At 35.6% G+C, this 10,703-nt stretch overlaps 3 protein-coding genes across 7 annotated transcripts in view; 2 read left to right on the forward strand and 1 right to left on the reverse strand.

Annotated features, from left to right (window-relative positions):
• LOC128886337 (inactive rhomboid protein 1) overlaps positions 1-684 on the reverse strand; it is a 227,271-nt gene extending 226,587 nt beyond the window's left edge. The window contains exons 1-2 of the mRNA XM_054141083.1: positions 417-684; positions 6-321 (exon numbers count right to left, since the gene is read on the reverse strand). The gene's annotated coding sequence lies outside the window, so the exon portion shown is untranslated. The remainder of the gene's footprint in view (positions 1-5; positions 322-416) is intronic.
• A 969-nt stretch (positions 685-1,653) lies between these two features.
• On the forward strand, positions 1,654-6,227 carry LOC128886348 (facilitated trehalose transporter Tret1-like). 2 transcript variants are annotated; one of them, XM_054141151.1, is made up of 5 exons: positions 1,654-1,850; positions 2,501-2,680; positions 3,630-3,826; positions 4,304-4,610; positions 5,254-6,227. In XM_054141151.1, exons 1-5 carry the CDS (start codon positions 1,775-1,777, stop codon positions 5,877-5,879), a joined length of 1,386 nt encoding a protein of 461 aa, XP_053997126.1. In that variant the 5' UTR covers positions 1,654-1,774; the 3' UTR covers positions 5,880-6,227. The 2 variants fall into 2 exon arrangements, with proteins under 2 accessions (XP_053997126.1, XP_053997127.1); XM_054141152.1 differs by having other exon boundaries at positions 1,709-1,850; positions 2,505-2,680.
• Positions 6,228-8,434: 2,207 nt separating this feature from the next.
• LOC128886351 (putative 3-methyladenine DNA glycosylase) lies at positions 8,435-10,695 on the forward strand. Of its 4 annotated transcripts, none has more exons than XM_054141158.1 (5): positions 8,435-8,718; positions 8,914-9,106; positions 9,179-9,388; positions 9,471-9,680; positions 10,300-10,695. In XM_054141158.1, the coding sequence occupies exons 1-5, from the start codon at positions 8,623-8,625 to the stop codon at positions 10,686-10,688; spliced, it is 1,098 nt and encodes a 365-aa protein (XP_053997133.1). In that variant the 5' UTR covers positions 8,435-8,622; the 3' UTR covers positions 10,689-10,695. The 4 variants fall into 4 exon arrangements, with proteins under 4 accessions (XP_053997133.1, XP_053997134.1, XP_053997135.1 ...); XM_054141159.1 differs by having other exon boundaries at positions 10,342-10,695; XM_054141160.1 differs by having other exon boundaries at positions 10,278-10,306.
• Positions 10,696-10,703: the final 8 nt, after the last annotated feature.

Consider the following 10,703-nt stretch of genomic DNA (forward strand, 5'->3'; position numbering starts at 1 on the left):
CGTACTGGTTCTCGAATCAAAGAACGGTAATGACGTAGCTCTTGATCTGCTTCAAATTGCCACTGCTTGTTCTCCTGGGATTTTCGATAATGAATCAACCAAAATCCAAGATAATTGACTGGATCATGAGGTTTCTTTGCCACAATTTCTTTGATTGCCATTTCTAGTGGCAATTTCAAATGTTTCTTTAACCATTGACCATCAAATGATAATGATATATCATCTATTAGGCAATTTAAACACCCTACTTCTTCCGCATCATCCACTGACGTTTTTTCTTGATTACCATCTTTCAGAACGTAATTATGAAATTGTATGAAACTGAAATTTTGCAACTAACAACGTCAAATGCACTGTAGAAGTTAATAAAAGAAACAATTCGGTAAATAATTTATATAACAGTAAGACGAACTTACAACAATTTTTGATTAATGTTCTCTCAACTTGTTTATATCCATCACTATCGCCGTAACTTGCAGGGACTTCATTCACCTTGACATCTATTTCATTACATTCTCCTAATTTCATAGTTGCGGGCACGAAAGCTGCCTGACACCGAGGTGGTGACAGTTGTGACGTTAATAACTCTTTCAAACTCTCCTGGCTGATGGCAATATTTTATAGTGCAGTGTTATAAATATTACAAGTCTCCTTAATATAGGTTAAATATTAAACGCATCTAGAATATAGTATACGTAACGGGAATAATTGGTGTTTGAAATTGTATTCGTTTTTAATAAAAATTGTAAACCTGAGTTTGATTCTTTTACCTTCTTCCTCCACGAAGTCTCATCCCCTTCACAAAAACACTTAAAAGATCGGGAATTTCCACGCTATTAGGCGGTGCTTGTTGCTTCTTCATTTTAAGCAATTTTTACGTTAAAATAGTTTAATTCTATTAATTAATTAACTGTTGACACAATTTGCAAAGGGGAGAGGTAAAACAAATTCAAAACGCGATGTTTGTTTAATCGATTTAAAAAGAATCTTGGATTCACAAATATATAGGGTGGACCACTTGATTTGATTATAAACATATTTCAAATAATTACTTGTTTAATGTTTTTATAAATAAAGGAATGAACTCAAAAATTGTACCCAAAGAAGATTCCAGGTTGCTATTACTCGAAATTTTCTAGAGAACATCTCATCTCATAAGGCTTCGCATATTCTATCCTCAGCAAAATACCACAAAAGATCAAAGACACACGTGCTAGATTTAATCACACTAAAACGATCAAACTAAACATTATTTCCAGTGTAAAATTTTCCAGTTACAATTTTGCAGTGATTTTTAATTGTGTTTCCTATTCACGGTAATTCCATTGTCAATCTTCCGTATAGCTCCAATAAATATCTCAGTGAAACGGTGACTCCTGATATTGTTATTAGCTATTTCTGACGCGATAACGAGGCAGAACTGTCAATCATGACTAGCCGATGTTTACGTAGCTCGAGATGTTTTCCAAAAATTTGTACCGTTTCTCGCCTAACGAGCCGAGATAAGAAAAATATTCTTACGAGAAACCCGCGATAACAGCTTTTTTCACGCCACTCCCAAGCACACGCGGCATAGCCAAATAATCAAACTCCTACGCGCAGAGAGCATAAATACATCAGAAATCTTATCGGAATGCAAATTTTCCGATCTCAACCAGTATCTTCCTGGTATAAGTTTCGCGAACCTCATAAGTCGGTTAGGGAAACAGCGACCGAACGGCTACGAGGTGCAACGCATCCTTGACCATCCCTTCGCATCCTATAGGAATCCAGGATGTCCAGCGAGGATCCGAAAAAGGATGAAGCTAAGAACGTCACGATATGGCCACAATGGCTGGCTGCGTACACGCGTAAGTATAACTTTAAATTGCTACTAGAGGTTACTATAGTGTTGAAAAGAAACTCCTCACGAAAATCCATTCACTTTAGTTACGAAAACTATATTTGTCACATTGGATGAGACGTATTTATTATATCAGACATTTTTTCTGAATAATTTGTCACGCTTTTAAGATCAGTGCCCTGTCAAATTCTTTTTGTTTCCTTCAAAAATAGGACAATATTCCATCTTTTATTTACATTTCTCTAACAAGTTCTTTTCCAACATTTTGCCTATAATGGAACAATATTTTCCTATTTCACTTTTTAAATATTTATAGAGAATTATCATTTGATATAACATTCTATTAAATGTCATCACAAGTATACTTGTACCTGCACATTTTACAACGCAAATTTTACACCCTGAAACCAAGCGGAAGTAATTTTCATACCTGGTCTTATTTATCTTTAAAAATATTACTTCTCATACGCAAATGTGTAGCAATCGTGCCGAGCAGACAAAATAAAGTTGATTTCGGTTTACCGTTGAATACGAAAATGCAATCTGTAGTCCAAGACGCTCGTATATTACGATGGTGGTAGAGCTATGTCTATGAATGAGCTAATGAAATTACTTTCGCGTCCGTTAACACAACTGTTTCATGGCCGTTTGTGACAGTCAGCTTAGCCGTTATGGGAAGTGGTCTCGCGAATGGCTGGGCATCGCCGTATTTGGCTCAACTGACATCGACGGAAGCGAACATGCCTTTGAGGCTGACAGATACCGAAGTGTCCTGGGTGGCCTCCCTTTTAAATCTTGGCCGGCTAGCCGGCGCTTTGCTCAGTGCACTGTGTCAAGGTAAGGTCGTTTCTTCACTATCAGAAAGAAAATTCGTCTGGTCAACTCCATTAACCCACCCTTTTCCGGACACGTCGCGGTGAATCGCGTGAACTTGAAAAACTTTACAGACGTGTCCGTTGAAACATAAATGCAGTGTTTTAATTAACGATAGAATAAAAAGACAGTGGCAAAAACGTTTCGATATGTGCCAAGGAAAATCCGTAATTACCATTTTAGGTTTCAGCCCCGTATACCACTCGGAAAGTGTTCCTTATCGTGGATATTATTTATGTGAACCACCGTTTGACATTACTTTTTTAATTTCTGTCTATTGCATTATAATATTCTTCGTATTGCAAAAGATAATTGCTTCCAATCAAAATTACAGACGGCTAATAATTCAAATTCATTCAAAGATTAAATAGTCTTAAAAATCGAAAGCTTGACCTAGATGCACGCACTGCGTTAAAAAACAAATAGAACAACCACCACTTACGTAGATACGATTAACAGTGACAACAGTGTAATAGAAAATCATACTAAAAATAAATACCGTCTACGAAGTAAATAACTTTCCCTTTAAATATATCAGACGTACACACATCTCTGGTTGATTCGATCGATCCTCTCTTGCAGCACGCAATCAGACGACCAAGCAAGGCAAACAATGGCGAAGAACATTGTTAATCGAGAATTGAGTAAGAACAAGGCAGCCACGACTCAGCACTCGTAGAAAAGCGTGATATGAAATTGTGGTATGTAGAAAAGTAATATTAACAGCGATCCAAATCGGTTCCATATAACTATTTTTCTTCGAATTAATTCCGTCTTGAGAAAGGAATCGAGAAAGGAAATTAGAGAAAAATAAATATAACATAATGATCCAATGAACGATCATTAGTTCTGAGTTGTGGTGATCTTGTTCTCAGGAAAATCAGACTTTAACATGTCACACCGTCGTCTTCAGAATACATTGGAAGAAAAAAAGTAATTCTACTCGGTGGTCTACCGCTAGCCTCAAGCTGGGTATTCACTATTTGTGCCACATCGGTCACGTGGCTCTACGTGGCCAGGTTCTGCTCAGGAATCGGGTCAGGAATTATATGGTCTGCACTCTCGATGTATCTGAGCGAGATCGCCGATCCCAGAATTCGTGGATCACTGGTAAATTCTTAATAACTTAACTATGTAGGATAAGAAACGGATTAGAGTTGTCTAAGACCAAAAATCAGATAAAATCTGACCGAACCAATCAATTTTTTCTTTCATCATTTGTATTGACACGTTGTATAATATGTTATACACCAAAACGCACTAATTCAAAATGAGCAATAAAATACAATAATCGTATACATTATTCACATATCTCATTCATATATTACGAAACAAAAATGTATTATCGTAGTAAGTATAATATATTACCACGATGTGACAAGCAACTTTAGCATGAATCATTCTCATGCATTAGTGTCACTCATCCCTGCATGACGTGGCAGTCAACGTGTTATGAGTCATTAATTAGAACCTGTTGTTTCATATTCGAAAATTAATACGTAGCATATACAGGGTGAACTAGTTGCCTAATATCGTATCAATCAGATTACACGTTCGATAAAGTCATACCTGTGATCACGTCTTCAGATATCCATGAACGTGAACGCAACTGCCGTTGGTATGTTCCTGGGCAATGCAATGGGTCCTTATCTGTCCATGGAGATGTTCGGGTACGTGAGCCTCGTTCCGAATATCCTCTTCATGATCCTCTTCAGCTTGATACCCGAATCACCCTACCATTACCTCCTGTACGGCGATATCGACAAGGCTGAGGCATCCTTGAGGTGGTTTAGGCGAAAAGCTGACGTCAAAGCCGAGTTGCGAGAGCTCCAGGAATTCGTCGACGGGGCTGGAACTAACATTTTCCGAAACTTCAAGCAGTTCCTCCAACCAAGTATGATTATTTAACTTAAGCTAATCTCTGGACATTTTATTTCTAAATAAGTTTCGCGAGAACTCATTGGCGTGTCATTCTTTAAATAAAAAATATATATCCCTACGACTTCAAGTGGAAGGAGTCTCAAATTTATTTTTATTTTTTAAGGATATATTTTTCTCTTTTTCTGCGGAATAATTCATCATTATTAATGAACTTCATTTTACTGACAATAATGTGCGCTCACATTATCTTTTGACATTTTTTGACCAGCATCAAATACAAGTGTTCGAGGTGGTCAAGGTTAGATGATATACTCAGCACGATATGTCATTAGGATGTGAATAATCCAGAACAAAAGATAAGTTCAGAACAAAAGAAGAGTCGTAAAGCTTGTCCAACAGGCAAGAAATACTTTATGACTCTTCTTTTGTTCTGGACGTTCCCTTTGTTCGGGGCCACCCACATCTTAATGAGATAATATCTATCAACAACAGCCATTCAACTTTTCTTTCCTTTCCGAATTGTATTTCGTTATGTATATCACGCTATACCCAACTCAAATTAATGATCAGATATCAAACTACCTTTCGTCACTATAATTTCGACACAAAGTAAACTAATGTGAAATTTGATTAAATTTTCGTGATCCTCGTTTCAGGTAACCTGAAGAAGGCTCTCGTGGTGCTTGGTCTCTACGCTTTCTCCTATGCAAGCGGATACAATATCATGACCTCCTACTCGGAAATAATCGTGACGAAAAGCAAGGTCAGCATAACGCCTAGTATAGTGGTGACGATTCTCGGATTCGCGACGATCGTAGCTGGGTTAACGGCCACACTGCTGATCGATCGACTCTGTAGGAAGACACTTCTGATCATCTCCAGCCTCGGGACATCGATATCCTTGGCGATCCTGGGTCTGCATTTTCATTTTCTTTCCGTGGGATACGATAGCAGCAACCTAACGTGGTTACCCATAATCGCGATGTTGTCGTTCAATCTCTCCGTGGCTGGTGGACTCCAACCGATTCCGAGCACCCTGTTGGGTGAAATGTTTCCAGCGAGCTTGAAAAATGTTGCCTCTCTGTGCGTGAGCTCCAGTAACGCGTTGATGTCCTTCACTAGCTCAAGGTCTTATCAGCCGTACTTGGACTTGGTTGGTGACAAGTTCGTGTTCTGGACTTATGGTGTTTGTATGCTCTTTTGCGCGCCGTATGTCTACTTTCTGATACCTGAGACCACGGGTAAGAGTCTTTTGGAAATTCAGCGATCAACGAAAAAATAACGATACAATTATTGCTCTGCCCGTTTCCTTCGTGAAAGGAAAATAATTTATACAAGTTGTATATAGACACTATGAATGTGGAAGTCGAGTGAATTCGCTACATGAATTTACCATCAAAAGTATACTTCATTCGCCATGTTCGTCGAATTCATTATTCTTTGTATAGGTTGTAATTTTGATTTAATGTTGTCAATGGTGGTACATTTTGAAATTTGTTAAATTCTGGATCGAGACTGTTGAACGGTCGAAACGTTATTGTAATTGTATTTTTAAGTATTTCAATATTTATATACACTTGACTCTATTGTTTTATTTATTTCTCTATTTGAATTAAACAAGTTATCGTTCTGTGATTACGCAAATGCTGATTCTTATGGAGTATCGATGTATTCGTGTCACTTATTTTAACCAGATGTACATTTATATCAAATTAATGTCGTTGGTTGTACGTTTTATACACTGGCACGTCGTAAATCTGCGAAAAGATTAACACGTTTGTTTTGACAAATAAAAGAGCAACGTACAGTGGTCCAGAGATTTATTCATATAAATTAAAAAAAGTGTCCTTTTTAATTATTAATTATTATGTGTAAGTTGGATTGCTTATACGTATAATAAAAAACAAAACAATTCGTTGAATCTTAAAGAATCCTCAATTTCGTTACATTTCGATATTCTGATTTTAGATTTCTTTCGGAATATTCACAGGACATTTACCAACAACGTCATGGAGTTTTGGACTTTGCAAAAACTTTACGAATCACCATCATTGTCAAAACTTCTAAAATGCAAAATTATGCCAGTTAAACACTAAACAATGTGCGTTCCCTTGGAGCGTCACGAGAAGACTGGTTTCACATTCTTAGGTATAAAGTAGGCGTGAAAAAGTACAAATCTTTATTTCACGACTATCTGCTACATTTCCAGGGGGTCTTAGATAAGTATTAGGTTGTGCCCATGTAATATGTAGCACGCGGAAAAATGAAATAGCAACTTATGCTTTCGTGTCGTCTCCCTTATGTAGTCACGTCTGGTAAACCCATGTTGTTGATAAAGTTTCATCGTCGTTGCACAAGATGATTCTTATCTGTCATCTGCTGAAGGCATTGTCTATTCGTCAAACCGCGAATTAGAAGCAGACTATGAGAAGCAGGATATATAAAATGGATAGCGACGGTGGTATTAATATTGCAAAACGTTTCTATCGACAGAAGGGCGCAGATAAAGGTATCATTTACAAAATGTTTCAAAAACAGAAAATTATCCATTAGGTCTCGATTAATCTACATCCACTGGGAGGTCCCCGTTAAAAGTCCCCGAGTGGGCTGAGTTTTCGACTTTTATTGAGGACTTCCTAAATATACTATCTTATATGTCTCAAATTGAATAATCTTAGTATATACATTTTGGAAACTTCACTGTAATGCTTCCAAATTAATGTGAAAATATTATTTTCGTACAGCGTGGTGATTGAAGTCAACAATTTATTGACTCCCATCATATTCGTTCAACTCCTTACGAGATTAAATACGACATACATTTTAGTTGATCGATGCGTGTACCATTGTTATCGGTGACTGCGAAACCACTCAAACAAATCTATGAACAAATAGTTAACATATTCCACAGTAAACTAAATCAACTTGCCTGAAATTGAAACACATTCGTTAAAAATTGAAACTCTTTTCCAGGTATACCAAACAGCTGCCTCATATTTTACTCTGTTACGACAAATGCAACAAACGTGAACTTCAAAGAAATGATAAACATAATCTCTGTGATTCCACTCGCCTTAGAAACAATATGTATTTATCGAAATAGTTGAAAATATATCTTCGATGACGTAACATTTGCGTGTGTAATAAGTCAAAAATATCTGTGATCTGTGCGTAATTGAAGAAGTATAGTTCAACTTCTTTTCATAACTAAATTTCTCCTGTATTGCAAGTACAACAGATGTTGCCTTTTAAATCAAGTCTAAAGATTCTTATCGATTACGGAATACCCAAAAACCGTATGTATTAACCAATTTGTTGTAGCTGAGCCGTATTCATGTATAAACATGACAAATTTGTCTCGTTATTTTGTAAAATATGAAAATTCGAGCCATCTCCTTTCAATGAGAGCAATATTTAAAGCGTGCAATTAAATTGGAACAATGTTTTCCAAACTAGGAACGGTGAACTCCTATGGGTTAGCGAGTACGCTGATTTCTTTCATATTTATTTATGTGTATTATTTAATTAAATATTACTAAAAAATAGTGTGTAATTCAATTCAACTTTAGCGTACCGCCAAAAGTTTTTCTTCATTCAGAGAATATCCGATAAGTTTGAGAAACACTGCTGTAGAGAAATATGAATAAAGATCATCTGATTTTAATCAAATAATGTTAATTAATTATTCAAATAAGCTTCAGTTTCTTTCAATTTGCGAAATATAATTTGATTGAATGATGTTTATCTTTTATTCATTATATACGATTTGAATGCATATCAAATGTTTACCGCCAAATCTTTCCTCTTTCGCGCCTGCGTAGTGGCAGCGCTGATTTTTCCCTCACATACCGCACGAGAAACTGCTCTGTAGTTGAAATTTGAATTTGGCAGTCTTCGTGCCCGCGTAACGCGATGTGGAATTATTATTAAGTGTATTGCAATTTATATCGTTTTTTGTAGAGAATATTGTTCGACAAACGTTTAACAGTGTTGTGAAGTTTCGTTTTGTGTGGTGTGTTTCATCGATGAAGAGAACGCGGTTTAATACAAAGGCAAAGTCGGGCAATGAAGGAATACCAGTAAAGGATACCAGTAAAGATGAAACAGGAATGGAATCGAAGGTTCGTTATAACCACGAAATTTCGTAAAAAATATATCAAATAGGTTACGTTATTTCTATGTACGTTTCTTTTCCATTGCATATTCGAATACAAAATGCAATTGCTTCACTATTAATATCTGAACATTCAATCATCAGCATATTAACGCTAATATACTTTATTTCATGATAAATAAAGTATATATGTTTTTATCAGGACAATAAATATCATTTAGAGGTACAAGCTAAGAATTTACTTAACGAAAAATTAAATAATTCGTTAGCAATGTTACAAACTCAAAGTGAAGTTATTGATACTGCAAAGTCTTCTAGTACGTCATCTTCAGAAGATGTTAAGGCTTCTGACAAAAGTGGAGAAAGTAAACTTAATTTAAAAAGCTTGAAAGACAGTAAGTTAGTTTAATGGTAGAATATTAAATATCAAATATGATATTTAGTTTCTATATAATTTACTGATGTAGGGAATAAAAGAGTTAATGAGGAATTAAAACCAAATACACGTCCTGCAAAAAATAAACCTAGGGCTGTAGTAGATCTTGAAATGATGAAGGAAGAATTAAAACAGTTAGAAGATCCACCTTTAAGTACATGGGAAAAAGAGATATGTTCTAATAGGCTGCCATTCTCATTTTTTGATTCCCCTTGCGAGGACTTAGCTCAAAATTTATTAGGTAAATTGGTTAACTACACTTTCTTATTTTACCTTCTATATATGTATTTGGATCAATATAGACAAATTGTTTGTCTATTTAGGGAAAGTACTAGTTCGTTACCTTGAGAATGGAACTATTTTAAAGGGCAGAATTGTTGAAACAGAAGGCTATTTAGGTGTGGTTGACAAAGCATCGCACACATATCAGAATAAAATTACTCCTCGTAATATACCAATGTATATGCCACCAGGGACTATCTATGTATATATGACCTATGGCATGTATCATTGTTTCAATATATCTAGTCAAGGTGAGTGTAAGTTAATAAGAATAGTAGAATGAGTTTAGCCCCAAATGCCACAAACTAAAATAGTTAACATGTTCACTGCCCAAAATCCATGTGTGGATCATAGCAGTTTAAACTCAAATAATTATAGTATAGTATAGTATTATAGTATAAAATTAAATTAGAGTCAGGAGCATATGTGCAAATCAAGGCAGTGGAACCAATACTTGGTGTTGATTATATGGAATTGCTAAGAAATATGCGATTAGAAGAAAACAAAAAAGAAAAAAAAATCATGGAAAATGTTCAACGTATTAAACAATATGAACTTTGTAACACTCCATCCAAGATTTGTACAGCTTTTGTTATTGATGAAGATAGTTTCCATACAAAAAAAATTTACGACTGCAATGATTTATGGGTAGAATATGATCCTTACATAAAATCAACAACTATTGTAGCAGCACATCTTAATAATGATTTGAAACATAATGAGCAAAAAGTGTGGAGATATTATGTATTAGGAAGTTCTAGTGTTACTCAGAGAAATATTGAATCCGAAGAACATGCTTATGATATCTAACAATTTGTATCATCCGTATCTCACATTCTTCCATATAGTAATCTCCTGGTGAGATTTTAGGTAAGGGGTGTGCTGTTTTAATAAGAGCTGTCGAACCCTTAGAAGGTATTGAATCCATGGCCAGTCAACGAACTTCAAAGGGAGCTAGTGTACCTAAAAAACCTATGAAAAATTTGAAAACACATGAATTGTGTAATGGTCCATCAAAGTTATGTATGGCTTTTCAACTCCATAAAAAGCATAGTAAATACTCCATGTGTTCTTGGAAAGGTTTGTGGATTGAAAATAGCAACACAGATGAGAAGATTAAAATTGTAAAGTGCCCTAGAATAGGCATAGACGGCTACGGAGTAGAGTGGTCAAATAAACCATTACGATATTATATTTATGGTAACAAAGCCGTGAGTAAACGAAATAAGAAAGTTGAATCATCATTGGGATTAAATTAAATTAATATATTGCAT

The sequence above is a fragment of the Hylaeus anthracinus genome, unplaced genomic scaffold (assembly GCF_026225885.1).
Source record: "Hylaeus anthracinus isolate JK02 unplaced genomic scaffold, UHH_iyHylAnth1.0_haploid 11982, whole genome shotgun sequence".
NCBI lineage: Eukaryota > Metazoa > Arthropoda > Insecta > Hymenoptera > Colletidae > Hylaeus > Hylaeus anthracinus.

What these genes read in the sequence shown, in the direction of transcription:
- LOC128886348 (XM_054141151.1), top strand. Translation starts at nt 1,775, where the DNA reads ATGTCCAGCGAGGATCCGAAAAAGGATGAAGCTAAGAACGTCACGATA. An exon ending in ATGGCTGGCTGCGTACACGC is followed by an intron (nt 1,851 to 2,500) that starts GTAAGTATAACT and finishes CGTTTGTGACAG; the next exon opens with TCAGCTTAGCCGTTATGGGA. An exon ending in CAAGCAGTTCCTCCAACCAA is followed by an intron (nt 4,611 to 5,253) that starts GTATGATTATTT and finishes TCCTCGTTTCAG; the next exon opens with GTAACCTGAAGAAGGCTCTC.
- LOC128886351 (XM_054141157.1), top strand. Translation starts at nt 8,623, where the DNA reads ATGAAGAGAACGCGGTTTAATACAAAGGCAAAGTCGGGCAATGAAGGA. An exon ending in AAACAGGAATGGAATCGAAG is followed by an intron (nt 8,719 to 8,913) that starts GTTCGTTATAAC and finishes TGTTTTTATCAG; the next exon opens with GACAATAAATATCATTTAGA. An exon ending in TTTAAAAAGCTTGAAAGACA is followed by an intron (nt 9,107 to 9,178) that starts GTAAGTTAGTTT and finishes TTACTGATGTAG; the next exon opens with GGAATAAAAGAGTTAATGAG.